At 39.8% G+C, this 23,981-nt stretch overlaps 1 protein-coding gene across 3 annotated transcripts in view; it reads right to left on the bottom strand.

The window, feature by feature from the left end:
* LOC121278687 (protein transport protein Sec24B-like) overlaps positions 1-23,981 on the bottom strand; it is a 111,550-nt gene that overhangs the window by 67,296 nt on the left and 20,273 nt on the right. For 2 of the 3 annotated variants that reach the window (XM_041189034.1, XM_041189043.1), the window contains 3 exons: positions 23,627-23,797; positions 7,151-7,246; positions 2,939-3,025 (listed from right to left, as the gene is read on the bottom strand). In XM_041189034.1, the coding sequence (XP_041044968.1) occupies positions 2,939-3,025; positions 7,151-7,246; positions 23,627-23,797 (354 nt within the window). The remainder of the gene's footprint in view (positions 1-2,938; positions 3,026-7,150; positions 7,247-23,626; positions 23,798-23,981) is intronic. The other variant, XM_041189050.1, reaches the window with a different exon arrangement.

The following is a 23,981-nucleotide window of genomic DNA, read 5'->3' on the forward strand; positions in this document are numbered from 1 at the left end:
GACCTTATGAAAGCGGTAAGATCATTGATAAAGCACCTAAAGATGTTTGGCCTAAGGCACCACTATAAGGAACTCCTGCAGCAATGTCCTGGGATTGAGATGACTGGCCTCCAACAACCACAAGCATCTTCCTTTTACTAGGTATGACTAACCAGTGGAGTTTTTATCCCTGATTTCCACTGACTTCAATTTGGCGAGGGCTCCTTGTTGTCATGTTCTTTCAAATGCTGTCTTGATGTCAAGGGCAATCAATCTCCCTTCACCTCTGGAATTCAACGCTTCTGTCCATATTTGGGCCAAGGCTGTAATGTAATCAGGAGCTGAGTGGCCCTGGCAGAACTCAAACTGAGCATTGGTGAGCAAGTTGTTGCTTCTTCTCATTCTTTCACAGGATGTGGGCGTTGCTGGCTAGGCCAGCATTTTCATTGCCCATCCCTAATTGCCCTAAAGATGGTGGTGAGCCACCTTCTTGAACCACTGCAGTCCATGTAGTGTAGGTAAACCCATAGTACTGTTAGGAATGGAATTCCAGGATTTTCACCCAGCAACAGTGAAGGAACGGCGTTATATTTCCAAGTCAGGATGGTGTGTGGCTTCGAGGGGAACTTCCAGGTTGTGGTGTTCCCATACATCACCTGCCCTTGTCCTTCTAGGTAGTTGAGGTCAGGAGTTTGGAAGGTGCTATTCAAGGAGCTGTGGTGAGCTGCTGCAATGAATCTCATAGATGGTACACACTGCTGCCACTGTGCATTGGTGGTGAAGGGAGTGAATGCTTAAAGGAGAGGATGGGGTGCCAATCAACCCTCATGCTGGCGAAAGGCTTCTAAGCTGCCTCAGCCTTCTATTTCTTGATCAAGTACAATTCTTCACTTGCAAGCAGCTTGTTAAAAAATGCACCACAGTTAAATCTCAATCCTGGCCTCCTCCACATTCCACGCATGTGCTCTTGTCAACAGAAGCCAACAGAATACTGAAAAGTGATCAGGAGAGAGGCCGAGTTATTTTTTCACCTTCTCCAGGCCAAAAGCACTGAAACAAATTGCAGCATTCAGTTGAGAGCAATTAATCACAAAGTGGAAAACAAATCTGAATATTCTGGTCTCTTTGCCCAAATACTATATTGGGTAATGTTATTATCTGCTAAATCATTGGACCTTGCTATAACACTATGCATCCTTAACATTTAGCCTCGCTGAGGGAAACTCAGTGGTCACAATTGTGCTCTTACTTTTCTGAAGTTATGGCCAAATCCAGCCCAGGGTATTGAAGCAGCTCGATTTCTCTATAGGATCTCCATAAAACCACGCTCCCAGTTGACAAAACTGTTCATAATTCATTTACTGATTGATGTAATTTAGCACTTTCACTCAGGGAGACCACAAGAAAGGCTGACGGATGTAAAAATGCAACAGGAATGCTTTCTAAGGTTAGAATTAACATCGATGCAGCAGAGTAGAAGTTATTTCCTTCTGCAACCAGTTGTACTATTACTCACCAAGGACTTAATGTGGAGCCTAGATACCTGAAATGAAAAGTATTCTATTTCTTTAGTATCAATACCCATGTTATGATAAGCAGAGAAACAGGAAAAAATACTACACCTTGTCCATCATACTGACAAGTCTCCAACTGTTTCCACTTTCTCAATGGGTAACATTACTTTTAGTCTCAATGTCCCCCAACTATACCTTAAATGAACCAAGTCTGAACTGACAATATGAAATCATGCATTTACAGAAAAATTACAGTGGGAGAGGATGAATGCCCTCAATATAATGCACTGGAAGATGCAAAATAGCATGTCCCCCCTGGGCTCTCAATCAATAGTAAAATTAAGAGTACTTCTCAAATGGATAGGGTATTTGAAATTGAACAAATACTCCCCTTCCCACTCCCAAGTGAACAGATTCTTCCTCCTTTTAAAGCTGTAATGTGATAAAGTTACTGACAGGTTTATTAATGTTATGAAATTTTTCCTCAAGTTCTTTTGAGTGTAAAATTGTGGAGCTCCTCAGCAGAAACATAACCTTTCAAAACTCAGTTGATAACTTTTTACAACACTTTACATGTGCATTAACATATTGCTGCATTTAAATCAAATATGAACAAGGTGATCGCTATATTTTTAAATGCTGACTTATTCTCATCATTGTATGCATTTTAATGATTTCTTTAGATTTTAATAAGTTCTATTTAGTCAAATTATAATATTTACCAGCTGCTCAGCAAAGATCAGCTTTATACCCAAAAAGCTCAAGTAGAATTTCTGTCTAAGTTACGTATTCTTTGGTCTACCGGAGCGAACAATCAGTCAGCCACAGCGATTTGAAAACATTTGTGATTTGTTGCTGCAAAAGCAAACTGTCATGGAAACTACAGAATAAGTGTCTGAAAATGGGCTTCATACCCACTGTGCAAAATTTCATTCATTTACAAATTAAGCATCCAATTCAACTCTCAGTATTAGACAAATGACAGAAGTGCCTTCGTGAAATGAGTTCTGGCAGCCTCAAAGCCTCTGTTATAAGCTTGAGCTCCAATGGTATAGAACTGCCACATACTTATTCTGAATTGGCAACCAGTTTCAGGAGACCACAAGGCTGTGGTGAAAAATGGAAAATTGTCACACTCTGCCTTGGAGGTCAGTTCTGAGATTGGAGCTGTGTACTTCACTTAATCACACATGCACTTCATCTGAGGGTTCAAAATTGTTAAGTGTCCAGCAGCAATATCATTAGTTTTGAGTTAAAGTTTTTTTAAACTAAGGAGTTGAAAAGAATATTTTTTTAAGAAAACGTGATATAGAAAGAAGTGACAGTTAACCATAAACAATGAATACTCTAGAAGAAAGGTATAAGAAAAATTAAGTCTGGAAAACAGCATAGTTCTCTATATTCGATACATATGCTACCCTTTGCGAACCAAAATTAGCAGTTACCTTGGTAGCTTCCACCTTCCAAAGCATCGTAGTTGTTGGGGAGTGAAGTGTTAGTGGATGATGATGAGGAAGAGGAAGAGTCTGCACCTAGAAAAAATAATCAAAACATGTTACACATTCACAGACAGTCACACATTCACAGAAAAAAAACCTATGCAGGGCTGGAATTAAAATGGATGTAAAAAATATAAATGGAACTTCACCCAGCTCCTTTGCTTTCGTAAAGTAACATCTCACCATTTACTCATCAGGACAAATAAAATTTCTTTTTCGGTTAATAAAATGTGTGCAACATTAAAAACAACCTCATACCTAAGGTAATAGCTGACTCTCAGTGTTTTTTCCATGTCATCAGGTCTCCACAATACTTTATACAGTCAAAAAGCACAAGATAACTAAAGCAGTCTCTGAACATTTTGCTTTTTTTTTATAACTACAGTATATAATTTAACTACTGAAAAAACAATTCTGCATACACCTGTGTAAATATTCATATTTACAAGAAACTGAAAATGTTACACAAAAACATAATTGTTCATTTTGCTGTAATGATTACTCGTCTCAGAAAATGTCATTTGAATGCAGTTCACAGAAATAAACATTTGTGAACTTGCAGGTCTGTATGGTCAGAACCACACCATATAGGGGTGCTTACCCACCTGCACTGCTGTGTTAATCAAAATGAATTATTTCTGTTGCATAAGGTTGTAGCATAGTCTTTGGTAATTTGCACACAGATCTTAGGTCAACAACATTGCCAGTGCAGAAAATAAATTTAAGACACTGCTATTATCAGTGCAATTGTAAGAGCAAGAACATATTCAATAAGAAGTGATGGAAATCTGTAAACATATTTCATTATGTCATGCGTACTCTGGCCAAAGGCAGGCCCTTGGTTCACTGTCTGCTCATGTTTCATCCTGAGCCATTCTCTTGGCAGTTTTTACCAGCGGTGGTTTGCCATTGCCTTGCGCACTCAGGGGAGGAGGCAAGTTTACCTCAGTCAGAAGGGGAACTGAACCTACGTTGTTGCCATTATTCTGAATCATATGCCAGCCACCTAACCAACTGACCTAAACAGCCCCTAGATATTATTTGAGATAGGTTAATTTTCAAAGTGCTGACAAAGAGAAAGCAAAACGTGTTCATAGAATACTTCTACCTAGACAATACTTCCACCTACATTATTACCCAGCAAAAGATTCTACCCCCTCGCTGATATTTTCTTTCTGTATTAAAGACAATATCAGTTTAAGCAAAATTTATTTATTAATCACTTGGATTCAGTTGGAATCAGCCACTTACACCATCTGCCTAACTGGGTCAAGTAGCTTATGTGAGCATAAATTTTAATGCTCAGCAATATCCCCAATTTTCAAGATGTTCCTATTGCTAACATATACAGTCAAACAGAGTGAAGAAAATAGGAAGGTCTGGTAGACAGCTGGTACTATATAAGGGCAAATTTAGTGAGGCATTTTTTTTATTTGTTCATGGGATGTGGGCATCACTGGCTAGGTGAGCTTTCCTAATTGCTCTTATCAGAGTCAACCACATTGCTGTCGGTCTGGAGTCACATATAGGCCAGACCAGGTAAAGACAGCACATTTCCTTCCCTCAAAGACATTAGTGAACTAGATGGGTTTAACAACAATTGGCAAAGGTTTCATGGTCATCAGACTTTTAATTCCAGATTTTTATTGAATTCAAATTCCACCATCTGCCATGATGGGATTCAAACCCATTACCCTGGGTCTCTGGAATACTGCGAACAAGACCTCAAAAGCACAAGTCCAAAACAGGCTGTTGAGGCTGCAGCGCTATTTTCTGAACCACACATCCATCTAGCAAGACTGTGCTCCAGAAATGCAGCCTCACTGAATCTACCCTCTGGTTTAATGATCTTTCAAATTACTGACCATCTCAAAACCGAGTAGATAACCATCTGTTAAGTTTCCAAACACCTCGAGAACAATGACAAAAAAAAAGTCCATCTAACTTGGGATTCTTTCAAAGGCGGCAATACAAGGCAGGCTCAATCCTTAAGGTGGTGTCATTTGTCAATTGCAGCAAATGTTGTGTGGGAGAGCCACATTAGGTCTTAGTCTCCCAGGGCTAAATAGAGAAGAAAAAAAAAAATCAGATGAGCTTCCTGGTTTCCATCATTATACAATGGCCTCTATTTAAAACTGTGCATGCACAGATATCAAATAGCTCCTGAAATTCATTGTCTATGGCAATTCATTGTCACAGACAAAGGACTGCCTTTTGGGCGAAATACTATCAGGCCCCAGCATGATTCATTGCCTCCAGGAGGGGACAGGAGACTACTGGGAAAGGAAAAAGAGGAAACTTTCATTTATGAAAATACAAATAAGCATAAAATCTTGTTTGATTTCTTCAGATCACAGACTATCTGCACTCTGGTCACGACATCAAACATAGCAAGCAGAAATCAGGAGAACGGTGAAGATCAGTTTCAGTGGTAAAACTGCTCTCCCACCCCATCACACAGAAATCAAAAATACTTGAACAGAATATAATATTTATGCAACAGTTCATTTTATTGAGGACAACTTTTTAAAAAAAATAATTTTTATTTTTATTTTAAATAGTGGTGTAAAAAGATCACAAATTGTAATTGGTTACAAATATGTTCAAAGCAGGGCTGTAAAGCTCTGTGTTGAGGACAATATCAGCGTAATACTAGTCATTCAGTTTATGACAGCAACAAGGCACGGTAGTACTGATGGTGTAAACTCCCTCTATTTTTATCACTTAGTGAACATGACTGTAAAGTCATTTCTTTTACTGTTGTATTCATTAAGTACCAAGTCCAAATGAACAGTGAAAATGCTTTTCTGGTTGTCGCTATGAGTGACAACATTACTAATAACATATGAAATAAAGAATGCAAAAAAAAAAGGGGGTTACGAGCATGGAACTGGAAACTCAATAATGACACTATAAATCATTTACAGTAAAAGTAAATTTGGAAGTTATGACCACCAATTGAATATCAGTGTATAAAATCTATATTGCAGATTTTGAATTTAGTTACTTTAGAGTGAATGAATACATATGACAAGTACAGTAGATAATCTCCAAAAGAAAATGTTAGTTTATAATTGCTCATGATCTGAGAATCAATGGTTTAGGACTTAACTTGGATTACTTTCATTAGCTTAGCTCAAGTCACTTATGCACAAGTTTATTTACCCCCAGAATAGAGTTTGCCTTATGCCTCTATTCTGGCATCAAAATGGGCTGATGAGTTTGCCTTATGCCTCATCAGCCTCACTGTTCTCTATTTTTAATCTACTTGTGTGGCAGCCAGTCCTGATCTTTATTTATCACTTTTTTCCCCTCTAGCTAGTCCATGTTTCTCTAAGAGTGTGCTCAAGTAGCTAATGTTAAATTCTGCATACTCACCTAACCCACCCATAGGCTCCTGTTACTCCATGCCATGTGGGTTCAGGACCCACTTTAGTAAGTGAACAAATAATATAATGTAGTATGTCAGTGCAGTACAGAAGGAGTGCTACATTGTCAGTAAAACTGTGCTTTGGTCTGCTTGTTCAGATGAATATTAAAGATTGCGTGCCCTTATTCAAAGGGGAGTTCTCTTGTTATTTTGGCTAATATTTGTCCCTCAGTCAACACCAACAAAACAGATTAGCTTCTCATTCAACTTACCACTGTTTATGGAACATAGTTGTGTACAAAATGGGCTGCCACATGTAATAATGATGGTTCTTTAAACTAATTCATATTACATAAAGCATGTTGGCATGTTCTGAGAGGTGTGGTGAAGTGCTTTACAAATATAAGTTGTCTCTTGGAAAAATTGCTTCTCATTCCAAAAGACTCAAAGCTACAGAATGTTAAGCCTGCAAGTAAGGATCAGTATTTTACAGAGAAATAAGTCATTTCACTCTACACAAACTGCTCATTGATTATGAAGCCTTGATTTAGTGCCTGAAAAACCCCTCTACTTCAGAGCTACAAATTACTTTGATACTCATGCATTTTGAACCTTAATAAATTGTACTTGGTCACCGTTATTTACTCAATGCAGAAGATTTTGTTCCCTCAAGTCAAAGTATGTGGCTTTTGCAGTCATCAAAATTATGTAAGTATTAATCAATGATTTACAGCAAATGAATTCAGCACATGCAACATATAGGACATCTGTTAAAACATAAAGCACACCTGCTTCATCATCATCATCCTCATCATCTGAAGTTGATGACAAGGGACTCGGTGCTGAATTAACTTGATTATTAGCAACATATCCATAGTGCATGCCTGTAGAGTGGAAAGCACAAAACAAGAAAAAAAATTAAACAGAGCAAAGAATAAGAATCACTCAGTGCAAATCATTCAATAAAAGTGCAAGACAGATGAGCAAGTTAATAGGATACAAACCAAGTAGTTAATGAATGACCAGCTCTCTCAATCCAACAAAAAAAACAACATCCATTCAAAACAACAAAAGCAGTCCACCAAATGTATGGGATTAAGGGGTAATGGATAAGGGAGAATGCTGAAAAGTATCAGTTTGGGTTCATAATTATTTTCCATCCAACTATACACAAGAAACATATTTGTGGAAGAAATGCATGGTACCTACTTATAGGATGATCTTCATCAAGTACTGATATCCACAATGTATTACAGAGGTAGCCTTAGTTTTCAACAGGAAGACTCATAAGGATACAGTATATTTATGGTAACTTTAACCGACCATGCTACAAGGTCAGGGGCCAGGATTTTACGGGCCTGTTGTGGCGGGACCTGCCACAGGGAATTCGGCAGCCCAGCCAAAAATCCATTGACTTTTAGCAGGACTGGAAGATCCCAGCGGTGAGCTGGGTTGGAAAAACTTGCCCAGAATTTTATTTTAGTGGGGTAAACACCAAACAACAGGTTTAAAAGCAATCTGTGACACCTGGGTGAAAGGTGGTAGTTTCCCATGAGTGACAAATGCTCTAAATCCACCGACTCATCATCTGACCTAAATGAGTAATTCTAATCTTGCTTATGTAGTCTCACTGATCCACACATTGGAAACTAAGTACTTCCTTAAGACCATAAACTATAAAATGCATCTCCCTCCACGTGCTGGAAGCCTTATGGACATGGAGATATGGGACAAATGCTGGCCAGTTGCTGCAGGGCTGCTAGGAAGTTCGGGTACTTTTGGTACTTCCTGCTAATGGAGCTTAGATGTATATCTGGGCCCAAGCATACCCCCTTATGTTCCAAGAAGCCCTGTTCACGTTAACCTACCATGGAGACAACAAGTTTGATCCTTGGAGTTATACTAAGATAGTCTTCAAGTTCTGCAAAAGATTTTTGCATGCCACAGCAAAGCTTCAACCTTATTGTCTAACATCCATCTACACTCAACAGACATCTTTAGCAGCACAGCTGACTACAGAAAGGTCCAATAATATGCTATCAAGCACAGGAGTAGATTAGGACACCAAGATCAAGGTATATATTATAAGGAGATGAGCACTGAGATCACTCTTACTTTGGTGTTCTTTAATGTAGCCTGACACTACAGAAGTCAACTTGTTTTCATCCAGAGAAGGGGATTTTTCCATTTGAGACAAAATCTATAGCTTGTAGCGCTCTAATGATATGGCATTCCTGCCATAAGTAGAACATTATCTGAAGTGCTTATTGAATAAATGAATTCAGTATCTGGACTGTTTTTTCTGGATGTGAATGCTTTTCAAACAATTTATGTGCATAAATCATTGAAGGTGGCAGGACAGGTTGATAGCGCAGTTAATAAAGCATACAGTATCCTGGGCTTTCTTAATAGGAACATAAGAGTACAAAAGCAAGGAGGTTATGTTAAACTTGTATAAATCACTAATTTGGTCTCAGCTAGAGTACTGTGTCCAGTTCTGAGTGCCACACTTTAGGAAGGACGTGAAGGCATTAGAGTGGGTGCAGAAAATATTCACGAGAATGGTTCCGACAATGAGGAACTTCAGCTATGGAGATGGATTGGAGAAATTAAGATTGCTTTCATTGGACAAAAGATCTGATAGATGTATTCTAAATCATGAGGGGGTCAGGACAGGGTAGACAGGGAGAAACTGTTCTCACTTGTGAAAGGGTCAAGAACAAGAGGGCACCGATTTAAAGGAATTAGCAAGAGAAGCAAAAGAAATGAGGGAAAACTTTTCACGCAAGTGGTTAGGGTTTGGAATACTCTGCCTGAGGGTGTGGTGGAGACAGGTTCAAACAATGCATTCGAAAGGAAATTAAGACCGAAAAGGAAGAATGTGCAAGGTTATGGGGAGAAAGCAGGGAAAAATAAGTAGGTGACTTGCTCCAATCGCAGAGCCGGTGCAGTCATGATAGGCCAAATGACCTCCTCCTGCGCCGTAACAATTCTGTGATTCTGTAAACTTTGCCATGTTCTTACTACATTTGAAAGACAGGCTTCAGTTAGCAACAGGCAGCAAAGATGGAAGTTCCAGATTTGCATTACAAATAATATTGTATATTCACTCTGGTTACTAGTAGAGGTTGCTGACTTAGCCTCTGCTAAATCCCCCTCATCACGATCCATAAGGACAATGTCAAGGAAAATGAAACAAGTACTAGTGGAATTATCAGGTCAATAGGGTCTAAAGAATGTGATAAAAACAAAAAATTATGGAAAAACTCAGCAGGTCTAGCAGCATCTGCGGAGAGAGAAGCAGAGTTAACGTTTCGAGTCCATATGACACTTCTTCAGAGCGGACTCAAAACAATAACCTGTTTCTCTCTCCACAGATGCTGCCAGGCCTGCTGAGATTTTCCAGGATTTTTTGTTTTTATTTCAGATTTCCAGCATCCGCAGTATTTTGCTTTCATCTAAAGAATGAGATGGAGTGTTCATAATTAGTTCCATGTCTAACTTTATGGAGCTCTGATCCACTCAGGCTCACTTCTAAACTTAAAAGGGTCAGAGCTTACCAAAGTTCCAGATTTAACCCAAGCTAAATAGAAAGGAGGGTATTCTGTGAAGAAGTAATTTCAGTATTGCATAACTGGGTGTGAGATCCAGGTCTTTTTAGAACTGCCACCAACCAATGCCTACCCAATTTGCACAGAGCACCAACATAAGCTTATTCCAGTAGCTTAACTGTAACACAGCACCCTGTCGATGTCCGAGACTGTTGCAGCAAAACAGTTGGTGCAAAAACAGAAGTCCCTAAAATCAATTCATTGTGTGCTTTCTTTTCTACTGCTGCACTATCAGTGCTAAAGAATGGTGCATAAGCAGCGCCAAAAGGACTACCTCGTTGTCAACTTACTGGTGTCAAATTGGATCAATGCAGTGCTAGAACTCGTAAAGTACCAACAGCATCCATCACCACTCAGTGCAAGAATCACCACCCGAGCAGACAAACTGATCCTCAATAATGTCCAACTCTCAGTGCTGCCCAATGTGACCAGCAATGATGTACAACTGGCCAACTTATCCAACTTTTGAGGATGTTACCAGTGGAGTATTTTGTGCTGTCAAAGGTCTCGCTGATTCAAGCTATATTTAGCACAAATTGAGATTACCAATCATGTTTTTCAGCAAATGTACGCAATATTTGCAGCCCAAAACATTTTTATTCAACATTTTAAATACGAACAGTTAAAACTACAATAAATTCAAGGACAAACAACTATTATTAGGATTAAGATAACTGGAAAAAAGATGGAATCTCCAAACTTGCTTTATAAACAATTCAATATATCCATTCTAGTAGACAATACTGTCCTAGCTAGCTGCAGCTAAATTCCCCTCATCTCAATTAATAAGTGAAAAAAAGGAAAATCCCACAAAAAAATAATTTGGCTATGTGTACAAGAAGAATAAACTGCACTTTATTTGGAAGTCGCAGAGGTTTCCTGTTTCAACATCTGAAACATTGAAGTAAATAGTGTCCTCATTATTTTCCCAATGAAAATATAAAGTTCATTCAGTATGTTGAAATATTACAATGAAGAATTGCCATGAGACTGTTTAGTACTTCAGTTCTATTCCTTAATTTATCATGAAAAAAGTCTTCACCATATACAAGATCTCTGTGGCAATGTATGCAGAGTGTCTTTATGCTGCATTTGCAACTGAACTTTAGCATTGCCAGTTGTGCCCTTTCAAGTCAACCGTATCTGCAAACAAACGGTTCTTCAGTTGTCATTGGAAACAAGTATGTTTGCACATTCGATAGCCAGTGTCTGAAATATCAAGGGTATCAAAACTATAAACCTCAAATTTAATAGAATTTGTATGCAACATTTTAAAACAGTCGCAATATCCATTAGCCCGCAAAATCAAATACCTTTTAATAGAAGAAAATTTGAGAACACAGGAATCAGGAAATACTTTCCATCAAGAATATTTCTATTTCCAATTAAAAAGGCCAAGTGTCCCTCTATAGAAACGAGTAATTATTATTAGACTTCAGAAAATCAAAGTGGTTAACAATAATAACACTGGATCCAATGTGGCATTACATAGAAGTTTACAATTATCTTTCCAAAGACTTTCAACAGTGCATTGCTCATGCAAAAACTACTCCAATGATGAATGCATTACCTCCTTAAATTGCAATTGGTGATGCCAAACTCTCAATGCTGCACAATTTATATCAGATATTTCTAGACAATGTTCTATTAACTGATTACATTTCTAACAGTTCAAGAATTTTTTCCTTATTTTTGATCTCAATAAGGTTTGGTAACTCTATAGATTTACACAGTTCATTAGTTCCATAATAAAAGGATTTAGGAAATGCATGTAGTGAACCATATTTGTAAGACATCCACAGCCTTTGGAAGTTGAATTTGTGCGTGCATATGTGTCAATGGTCTTTTCTTTAGAGTAGCAAGGAATTAGCATTATAAGCTTCTATCCTCATTTTTAGTCCATTCTGTTGATTAGCTGAATATTTTACTTTTCTGTGTGATCACTGTAGTATCCGAGATAAGCTGCCAGATCTCTACTGATTGATTCAACATCATCACATTGACAGGTTAAGTAACTCCAAGACAATCTGGACTATCCATATAAACACTGTGGCTTACCATCACCGAATCCCCACTATCAACACCCTGGGGGGTTATACCATTGATCAGAAACTGAACTGGACTAGCATATAAACACTGTGGCCATAAGAGCAGGTCAGAGGCTTGGAATCCTGCAGTGAGTAACACACCTCTTGATTCCCCAAAGTCAGTCCATTATCTACAAGGCACAAGTCAGGAGTGTGATGGAATATTCTCTACCTGCCTGGATGAGTGCAGCTCCAACAACACTCAAGAAGCTTGACACCATCCAGGACAAAGCAGCTTGTTTGATTGGCACCACATCCACAAACATTCACTCCCTCCACCACCGATGCATAGTAGCAGCAATGTGTACCATCTTCAAGATGCACTTCAGGAACTCACCAAGCCTTCTTAAAACACCACCTTCCAAACCCACAACCTCTATCATCCAGAACGACAAGAACAGCAGACACATGGGAACACCTCCACCTGGAAGTTCCCCTCCAGGCTACTCGCCATCCAGACTTAGAAATGTAAATGTATCACCGTCAATCGGTCAAAATCCTGGAACTCTCTTTCTAACAGAACTGTGTGTACACCCTACACCTCATGGACTGCAGCGGTTCAAGAAGGCAACTCGTCACCACCTTCTCAAGGACAACTAGGAATGGGCAATAAATGCTGGCCTAGCCAGTGACACCCACATCCCATGAATGAATAAAATAAAACTCTCTCAAAGAGGTCAAAAGTACTCCCTCTTCAAACAAATTATTCACCACCAGCCCTGTCTCAAAACAATAAGGGAAGAAAAATCAGATTTTTGCCAACTTGAGCAAATTTCAACTCTTTGGATTTTTATGCATTATGAAAACAAATATTGCCTTTTGCAATTTATTAATTAAAAACTATATAAAGGTAAGTGGACACATTGGCCCTAATTTTAATTCTGCAACTTACTGGGTATGTTGGGGTAAGAGGGTCCAATAGCGCTCAGCAAACCCAGAAGCAAATGCAGTGTATCTGGCAATGACTTTTTAACTTAACCACTTCATTATAGTTTTACTTCCAATTTCTTGTCCAATTAGTGGCAGTGAGTGTAATGTGAACCCACACGGCATAATCGCAACTCCAGTATTTATGGGGTCACTCCAAACATGCACTTCGAAGGAGTTTAAAATTGGGAACCAAAGAGAAGGAAGTACCAGAATGAAGAGAGACAGAGCAAAGCTACACCTAATTTCAGTGGCACCTCCCGGAGTGTGTTGCTGAAGACTGAGAGATGTCGGAGAGATATACTCTACCCTTCTACAAATGGGAGGAAGAAGTCTGCAATGGAGAGCAAGAAACCATGGCTAAAGGTAGCCGAGGTGGTCAGCAGCAGGGGTATGGTAACACACTGCTGGATTCAGTACACAAGTGCTTTCATGTCCTAACTAGGTCAGGAAACGTGAGGTCAATACATCTGCCTTACCCTATCTCCTAATTCTGTCTCGTCACGTCTACTTCGGCACATTACGACTCACACCTTATCATCTTCCTGGTGCACCCCACGTTGACTTGGCTTCAATAACAACACTTTTTCACCTTTTCAGGACTCATTCTTCTCCCCCTCAGGACCATCACCTATACAGCAGCCGTTGGTGGAGATTGCGGATAAAGGTTCCTCACAGCAGGATTCCTTCTGAGGATGTGCCATGTATCAGTTCAGATACTCGCACTTTGGTGGGACCAGTAAGGCAGATAGCTGTGTTTTCACCAGGTGAGTCTAATTTCATAACTGAGAGAGAGCAGGTCGTGGCGAGAAGCACAGCAGCGGAGAGTCCACATCGGAGGGCACAAGCTCTGTTCAGCTGGTAATCGATATTGTACCTTAAAGGCCTTTGATGAAGAAGAAAATCATGGGACACCAGCAGAGAATGTGCAATGCACTGACAGGCTTTCAAAGTGGAATTTACACAATTGTACAAAAATTGGAGGAGTCCACCTCAAGCATGAGGGGTGGTGTCAAATCCCACTGAGATGCTGTATTCTTCCATGAACAGAGTGTCCAGCATTATGGACTGCCATATTATAAAGAACAAAAAAGAAGTCGGCCATTCAGCCCTTCACACCCGCTCTGCTATTCAATGAGTTCAGGACTGACCTTCTACTTCAACACCATTCTTGTGCACTATCCCCAAATCCCTTGGTTTTTCTCAGTATGTAGAAATCTATCAATCTCAGTCTCGAACACACTAAATGACAGAGCCTCCAATCAAATGAATCCATGCACGCTTTAACATCACTACACATGCTCTGGATGGTGGTTAACATGTCTGCCATGTTAAACATGTTGACAGATACCCAACTTTGGCCTTACAGGGCTTTCCTGACAGGCACCAAGGTGCTCACCGGCACAGTGAAACGCGGCTGGCCCATGAAAAAGATGACACCGAATGGAGCCCACTCCCATGACCTTTCTCAAAGTGCTTTGACCTCTCAGCCATAGCCCACCTGATTCTATTGCCCACGTGCAGCTTTGTCTGCTGGTGATGGAGTCTGCCGCTTTACAGACACCAGTAGGGGCAGTCTTTGGCAGGATCTTTAAGAGCTCAAAAATGCTTTGATATTGTCAGCTTGTCTAGTTTATGCTAAGTGCCTTCTAGGTTGCTTGATGAAGAACGTGGGGATATGAATTCATGGCTTTGGCCAAGAGCATCTGAGCAGTTAGAGCAGAGATTGAAGCAGCCTGGCGCTGGCTCTGCTGAAGCCACACAGGTTGCATCACGTAGCAGTAGCCAAAAAAGGAGTAAGGCTTTGTAGCTGCACACAGGTGTCTGATAAAATATTGCACTGATAAATTTATTATTTGTTCAGGCCAAATAAATATCAAGCCATTTCACCATATTTTCAGCTTGTCTAGTTTACGCTAAGTGCCTTCTACTTTGCTTGATGAAGAATGTGGGGATATGAATTCATGGGAACTGACTGGAATGATGTGGAAGTCTGGTTCATTGTCACAGGACTGTTTTGTGTTAGAGGCGTTATGGAGGGGAAGGGATAAGAGCAATCGTTCCATTTTCTGGAGGTACTGGTGCAACCTTATTGAATCTTCTGTTAACAATGAGATCCCTTGTAGCAGTGTGAACAGCCTTGCTGTTGCACAATGTTATGCAAGGAACAGCAAACCACCTGTCTGCTGGCTCCCCCTCTGCTGTGTAGCAGGCTGCTGCTGGCCAGCTTGGTCCTCATCTGAGGTCCAATCTAAGGTAACATAAACAGCACCATCCTGAAATGATAGAGCAAACCTTTAAAGTGTAGAAAATATAACCTCTGAATTGTACAAACCAATTTTATTATATTGGAATCTTAAGATCTTTTCAATGTCTAAAAATAAGAGTTCTCGCTCACAAGTACAATATTAGCTAATAAATTTTATGACACATGGATATCAACAAACAGGATCATGTAGACTTGCAAAAAAGTGAAATCTAAACAACTTGCATTCTTATAGAGAGAAAAAAATTACTGTACACTTCAGAGTGCTTTAAAGGATGGAGAAAAACTGTGGAAACCAAACAGAAGGATAGGGGTAGGGTCGGGTAAAGGGAGCAAAAAAGAGAGTGGTGGATAGAGGGGGCAGTAGAAAGAATAGTCAAAGAGGCAAAACAAAAACAGAATTATCTGGAAAAACTCAGCAGGTCTGGCAGCATCGGCGGAGAAGAAAAGAGTTGACGTTTCGAGTCCTCATGACCCTTCGACAGAACTTGAGTTCGAGTCCAAGAAAGAGTTGAAATATAAGCTGGTTTAAGGTGTGTGTGTAGGGGGCGGAGAGATAGAGAGAGAGAGAGGTGGGGGGGGGTGTGGTTGTAGGGACAAACAAGCAGTGAAAGAAGCAGATCATCAAAAGATGTCAACGACAATAGTACAATAGAACACATAGGTGTTAAAGTTAAAGTTGGTGATATTATCTAAACGAATGTGCTAATTAAGAATGGATGGTAGGGCACTCAAGGTATAGCTCTAGTGGGGTTTTTTTATATAATCGAAATAGGTGGGCAAAGGAAAATCTTTATAATTTATTGGAAAAAAAAAGAAGGGGGAAACAGAAAAGAGGCATGTTATTTAAGAGCAAGGCAGAAGTGGTAAGGTGGAGAGATGCAAAGAAGGAACTACAAATAGGCATTGTCATAGTGTGGCCACTCACAGTGAAATACACGGAGCGATGAAGAAGCAGATGGTATGTGTGGACATGCAAGACAGGGTCAGACTGCTAAGCTCAGGTGAGCTGAGATTTGAAGGCAAGGAAATGAATCATGAAGCCAATACACTAATGCAGCAGGCAGCTGAACGTCACAATGATGGAGTGAAGGGACTATAAGGATAAGGAGGGAGCCTAAAGCATTCAGAATGAGTTATGGAAGTTAGAGTCAGCGAAGCTATGACCAAAGCTGAGTCTTGAGTCGATAAAGGCATAATGAAATATAGAAGAAAAAACTAGCAAAACGGCCCTCTATCAAAATTAATTAGATGGAGCAGTATCCATGAACAGAAAACAAGTGCAATTAAAATAAAACAGTTCCAGTAACCAAGATCTAGAATGTCATCCAGCACTGCTGTGATGTGTTGGTGATTCTGCAGTTCTAAGGGCTCAGATACAAATCAACTTTTAAGTGCCAGTGCAACTCTGATTAACTACTTCACTATTTATGTTGTAAAGCTGAAACTCCTAATTACAAGAAAGACACTTTTTTTCCCTTCAAATTTAAAACAAGAAAAATGTCCCACAATCCCAAATTCCACAAAAAAGGAGACCACAAAAAACAGTTGGAAATTAACACCTAAATTTAACCTTCCTGAAAACAGCTATAAAGCCAAAAGCATAGGACAGTCTGAAAATTTTTGCTACTGCCAATCCAACAAGCTAAAACACTGACAATCCCTTTATATTGGCAACACTGCAGCTCAGCTTGCACTAACTGATATGGTGTTTCTCCGTTAACGGTGAGATGAGACAGGGGTGGGAGAACAAAGAGGAGGCGTTAAACGATCACAAAATTTTGCAAGCACAATCTGTAATTGCACTTGGTTAACAAAAAGAACTGATGTTTCTGATGTACTTTCTAACTGTGTGAAGCCGAGTGGATTGCTTTCTCATCCCACTCCAGAAAATTGACAACTTTTCATGGCAATTTCACATTTTTTTATTCTAATTCCCATGAGTAGAGTACAGAATTTAAAAACATAAAAAAGGCGGAGAAACCATTTTTAACAGTTGCATATAACTTAAAATTCCAATCCTCCAAGGAGAAAGTGATTAAGAATGTTTGTTTTCTGATGGACAGAACATCAATATGCAAAACAAACCTTAACTGAATTCAACATTGTTTTGGAAGCCATAAAAAAGGACCACTGTTGAATATTGCCATGAAACCGTCAAAATCAGCTAAATTATTAACATTTAATTTGTTTTAAAATGTAAATGTTTGAATTTACTGATGTAAAAGTTAAAGTTTAGCCAAGGAATACATTACCAAATGAAGATTAATAAAAGCCTGAGAAAACTGGCTTCGTTAGGTTGAATACAGCGATGGCTAGAATTAAACGAACTCAGATGAAATCCCTGGGGCTGCGAACAAGAAACATTGAGGGATGGCTAACCACTATTCCCTTGCAACAGGCTCCCAGTGGAGATTTGTCTCTTCACTGCTCTGCTCTAATACATTTTAGAACACTTCCCAAAACAGAGTTTGGTTCATTCTCTTATTTTTTTATGAGCAAATGAATTTTAAAACATAAATGCTGACAATTGGTCCCTAAAAAGCCCACAGCTTGAAAAGAGCATCTATTGAGATTCTCTCTTATCAGCTGAGAAGATGAAGCAACTGCAAGTTGTTTATTGACTATATTTTCCCAGAGATTATATAGATGATGGAAATTCTCAGCAGAAATGAAAGCACAAATTATAATTCAGAAAACTATGCAATAATGAATTTTGCAGTCTACAGTTAAAAATCAAGCTTGTCTACCGAAATGTAAAACAGATATTACACTGATGTTAAATGGCAATGTTATTGAGCAACCTGCAACAGACAAATACAATATGGTTTCCCTTCTTCAATTCAAAACAAATGTAGCTCAACTTTGGAAAGTAGACATGAGTCTTTGGAAAGTAGACAGTATACAGATTATCAGTATAACCTAATTCAGTGAATGATGCAATTACACTCCATTTAATAGATGCGAACTATACACAGCAACAGAGGCACTCCCACAAAACGACTACAGCTCGTCTCACTTGCTCCCTTTTGAAATAAAAAAAAATGTTTAGATCTCACCAGTGTACAAGTGGTGAAGCTTGGAACTACATGATTTTTACAAGACTACAAATGCTGACTCAAAACCATCCCTCCAGGTGGGTTCCTCTGTACCCCAAGGGTGGCCCCCATCCCTACTTTCTTCCCACAGAACACACCTACCTCTCAATCGTTCACACCTGCTTCCTGGTTTCATCCAAAAATATGAATTAATAAACCATCACCTGGGTGTGTTGGAAAATTATTCCATCTCCCCTCCCACTTTCCTTCCCCTGACGTGTTTCAAAAGCAATGGGCCAATCCAATACAAAATAAAAAATATTGCACTTAAAAACAGAGACAACAAATGTAGTCTTGAAAGAGAAAACATGTGTTATTGGCCTAACAGTGCAACAGGGAGGAAGGGTATGTGTAAGTGACAATATATTTAAAGAAAATTAAAAGCCAATCACCCCCTGCACCCCAGTTGATCTGGATTTGATGTGAGTCAATCTATTTGCTTGTGCTCTTGAAAGAAAATGATCTCCTTTCCCCAAGGAAAGTTATTGAAAAAGAAATATGTAAGAGAAAGAATGGGAAATGTCCACAAGGTGAAATACTGAAATGATAATGTGTTTTATTATCTCATATGATTTAATTTTTAAAAGCCCAAGCATAATAAAAATACATTTTATTTTAAGAAGGTAATTTTTATCATTTCAGGGCAATGAACTGTTTAGATACTGCCTGATAAAGCAATATTGTAATTAGATGGAAAGGACAACATTAAATAGAAAACAGCAACTACACAAATTATCCAAACTGAATCTCTGAATAGGCAAGTGCAAACTAAGAGTTGAAACAAGAATGCAATGATCAAAAGTAAAAAGGTCAATTAGAAAGGAAACGCATCTAAAGGGTCAGGATAGAGAAAAAACATGGAAGAGTTTACTAAGCATTCATTTTTTGTTAGCCTCTCCAGTTTTCAACAATTCCTATTTAATGTAAAAAAAAATCTAAGTATATTTTGAGTTGTCTCCAATTTGAAACTGCATATCAAGGCATAACACATAGTTTTACATCCTATTTTCATTTGGTAAAAAGCACACTCACTGCTAAAGTAAGCACCTGCTTAGTCTAGTAAGCTTGAAACTCATTTGTTAAACCTCAACATCACAGAAAACACAAAGTATTAAAATACTGAACAACAAGAACAGGGAGAATGGAAACTTAAAAAGGGGGTCAAATTTAAATAGGTTATTCACTTTTAGATATTCAGTCAACATTCATCTAAATTGCCCTTGCATTTGTGTTTGCTTGCTGGCAGATGGATTGTCAAAAAATTCATCGCTTTCTCACTCTTGTCGTCATTTACATAAATTGATGGATTTGTTTTCGATATCTAATCATTTTTCAGAATTGATATTCAATTAATATTTACTCTTTAAGTTCATGGTTCAGTCCTGCTACTCAGGTTTTTCAGGAGTTGCTGCCTCCTCTGCATTTAATTGAGTTAGTGAGGGGCATTACCCATTAGTGACATCACTGAGTAGTTTAAGGATGAGGAGATTAGAATTTGTAAATCTCCAGAGGTTAAAAAATGGAATTTAAAAAATCCATGGCTGGAATTTAGCTGAGGCAGCAGAAGCCCTCCCACCATGCTGACAGCTGGAGAGAAGGAGCGGGGGGAGGGGAGGCCACCCCGCTTCAGCAGGACCACAGTTTGCCAGAGGCAGCCAATTAAGAGCTTCCTGCTTAATCAAGTAACAGTGGCCACTCCTGGGGCTGCACCTGCAGGATGAGAGCGCATCAACGGACATGTGCCCTCAAAGTCAGGTAAGTGGGATCTGGGGGCACCGGGACCAGTCACACAGGCTCTGACTAGGGAAGGAAGGTCACAGAGCAAGCAGCAGCACCTTTGCCACATGAGCAGCCAGGGGTGGTACTCTGTGGGCAGAAAAGTGTCTAAAATGGAGGGACCACCCCAACCGAAGTCCGCTGGGGGAGCTGCCAAGGGGCAGGTCTTCCTGACAGAGGCAGGAAGTGGCCCTTATCGGCTGGTCTGTCACCTTTCCCACAGCTGGCAAAATGGCATTGCTGCAGAAAGATGTTGGGTATGTCACACGTCATTTTGCCAGTCTTCCCACTGGTGAGCCCCCTTAATATATTTTTATGGCAGAATCTTTTTTGAAAATTTATACAGTGAGAGTCTTCTGAACAAAAACACTTTTTAGAATTGCCTTCCTGGTGTCATTTATTCCTCACCTCAACAACAAAAATCAACAACTTGCATTTACATGCTGTTTTTAACATGGTAAAATGTTTTGAAGCAATTTGTAGAGGCATAATCAAACAACAGTCAAAGCTAAAAAGAGGTAATAAGGAAAAAAGCTTGGTCAAATAGGTGGGTTTTAAGGAGGGGCCAGAAGCAAGAGAAGGAAGCAGAGGGGTATAAGGAGGGAATTCATGAGTCGGGTCTTGACAGCTAAATTCATGACAGCTAATGTAGGGAGATGGGAGTATGAGATACATAAAAGGTCAGAGGAGGAGGAATGGAGAGTACTTTAGAGGTATGTAGAGCTGGAGAAAGTTACAGAGATAGGATGTAGAGAGCAGAGTTTTGGATGTGTTCAGTTTATAGAGGGTGGAGACTAGGAGCCCTGAATGAGCAATGGAATAATGAAAGCAGATGCGGAGGCTGGAAATCTGAAACAAAAATAGAAAATGCTGGAAAAACTCGGCAGGTCTAACAGCATCTGAGAAGAGAGCAACAGAGTTAAAGGGTCATACAGAATCAAAACGTCAACTCTGTTTCTCTCTCCATAGATGTTGTTAGATGTGCTGAGCTTTTCCAGCATTTTCTGTTTTTGAATGGAATAGTGAAGTCTGGAGGTGACAAATGCGCGGCTGAGGATTTCAACAGCAGATGGACATGGACAGGCATGTTGTGTAGGTAGGCTTTGTACTGAAGATGACTTGGCAGTTGGAAGCTTAGCCAATGTCAAACAGACTATGAAGACTATTTCAGCTTATGATAATGACTGGGAGGAGAAATTGGGTGTCAAAGGCATAGAGTCTGGCAGGGGTCAAAGATAATAGTTTTAGTCTTCCCAATGTTCAACTGGCTCATCCGGGTCTAGATGCCAGGCAAGCAGGCAAATAACACAGAGACTGTGGATGGGATTACGTACAATTGGGTCAAGGGAGGTGTTGACGAGGTAGAGCTTCGTGTCAACAGTATACATATGGAACCTGACCCATGTCTTTGGATAGGAGGACTCAAGGTGCTGGTGTGGAGAGCAGGAAGAGAAGCTTTTGCTGAAAGTACTCCAGCTAAAATTAGATAGTTAAGAGTTGAATTACTCAGTTTGGCAATGGAGGAGAAACATTGAAGGAGGATGGTTGCATAGTGGTAACATCACTGCACCAGTAACCCAAAGGCCCAGGCTAATGTTCTGGTGATAAGGATTCAAATCCCACCACGGCAACCGGTGGAATTTAAATTCAATTAATTATCTGGAATTGAAAAGCTAATCTCAGAAATGGTGACTATGGAACCATCGTCGATTGTTGTAAGAACCCATCTGGTTCACTAACGTCCTTTAAAAAATGTCCTTTACCCGGTCTGGCCTACATGTGACTCCAGACCCACAGCAACGTGGTTGACTCTTAACTGCCCTCTGAAATGGTGTGGCAAGCCAATCAGATCAAAGGCTATTAGGGTGGGCAACAAATGCTGGCCTTACCAGTGATGCCTTAATCCAAATGCTTAGTACAATCCAGTCATGAGCTAATTATGCTCAGGTTTGGTGGGATTGAAGTTGAAGAGATAAAGATGAGAGCGATATCAAGCTGGGAAAGTGAAAGGGTTTTACTAGCAACAAGGACAAAGGTGGAGTCGAGGAGTGCTGAGCAGATTGACAACTGCGGATGTATCCTGACAAATGGAGGAGTTGAATGTTACAGGTTTTCTCTGAACTGGACAACAGCAACCCACCAAGACTCCTTCAACAGCACCTACCAAACCCTCGACCTCTGCCACCAAGGACAACAGCAGTAGATATATGGGAACACCACCACCTGCAAGCTCCCCTCCAAGCCACACACCATGCTGACTTGGAACTATATTCCCGTTCCTTCACTGTCGCTGGGTCAAAAACCTGGAACTCCCCTCCTAACAGCACTTTGGGTGTACCTACATCACATTGAAAGCAGCTGTTCAAGACGGTGGCTCATCATCACCTTGTCAAGGGCAATTAGGGGATAGGCAATAAATGTTGGCCTAGCCAACGATGCCCACATCCCGTGAAAGAATTAAAAAATAAGATACTGCAAGCAATTTTCAGCAAGATCAAAATTGTCTTATGTCCCAGTTCCAGAATTGAAAGGGAAGAAAGCTAAATTTAGTACATAAACATTAGGAAAGTAAGAAAGAAAGTGTAAAGTAACAGATAACAAAGGGAGCACAGAAAAGAGAGAAAATAGGAAAATGGCTAACAGAAAAGTCAGAGTGGGGATAAAAATATGAAAATGTTTTGTTTAGGATTGCATTCAAAGTCAATATTAGTATCAGCATAAGATTCCAACAAAACTACTCCCAAATATAAGTAGCATCATTACTGAATTTCCCAATTCTTCAGCATCTTGAAGTGAATAGTTTTCTATAAAAGGATGATAAACCTGCTGCCAGCTCTAAGAAGTAAGGACTAAGACCATCAACTTATTAAAAGACAGCTGTCAAAAACAACTGAATAAAAGACAATTTGGTGATTCTTGACAGCAGCAATGAGTACTAGATCCATCGGTGGCAAAATAAACATCACTTCAGTACTTCACAAGGAGATGCCAAGTTCTGCAACAATCTCTGAAAAAGGAGCACTAAACCCTTCATTTCACTCATTTGCCCAATAAGCTTCATTCTTTGTTGAAAACAGAGCTGTATCTCAGGAATGTACAGGACACCTAACAATTTCAGGTTCACTATCTTCAAAGAAATGAACTGCCACCTAACCAGTGGACAAGAATTCCCATTACCATTTCTTTCTCTCTCTCTTTGCTATGGAGGTTGATGACTCTGTGCATTTCGTGGTCTCTTGCCAGGTGGATTGTGAGTGTGCCTGAAGGGGTATCTGCCCACTTCATTGCATCAGCTAATCACAGTCCCTCGGTCATCTTTGCCTGCCTCTTGATCACCTTAAATAAACTATTTCTGGTAAATTAGTTATTTTAATCATGGACTTTAAGAATAGCGCAAATTGATCATCTCTATGTGTTTGTGGGATGAAGAGTGGTGGGGAGGCGGGGAGGGGGATAGAAGAGAAGTGAGGTAAATAAATAGCAATAGAACAATATTTACCTTCTTGTGCCTCTGAAGCAAGTGCTTGTGATGCAGACGCCGATACGGGTGGATTAGCTGATGGTGGTGGCCCTCGTGCAAGAGGTGCTCCAACAACTGGAAGCGTTGCTACTTTTGCTCTGTCAGGTAGGTAACTTTGGTTGATATGATGCGGCATTGAAGGGGGTGGACCTAAAGGCAGAACAGAGCTTGACTGCAAACAATTTGTGTGACTTGACTGTACACATTAGATACATGATAATAAATTCCAAATAGGATGCTGCAAAAAATAAGTACAATTCTTGCATGCCACTGATCATAAGAACAAGCAAATAATGGCTTTGATTTCTAATATGGCAGGGCTGCTCATCTCCCT

The sequence above is a fragment of the Carcharodon carcharias genome, chromosome 1 (assembly GCF_017639515.1).
Source record: "Carcharodon carcharias isolate sCarCar2 chromosome 1, sCarCar2.pri, whole genome shotgun sequence".
Classification (NCBI taxonomy): domain Eukaryota; kingdom Metazoa; phylum Chordata; class Chondrichthyes; order Lamniformes; family Lamnidae; genus Carcharodon; species Carcharodon carcharias.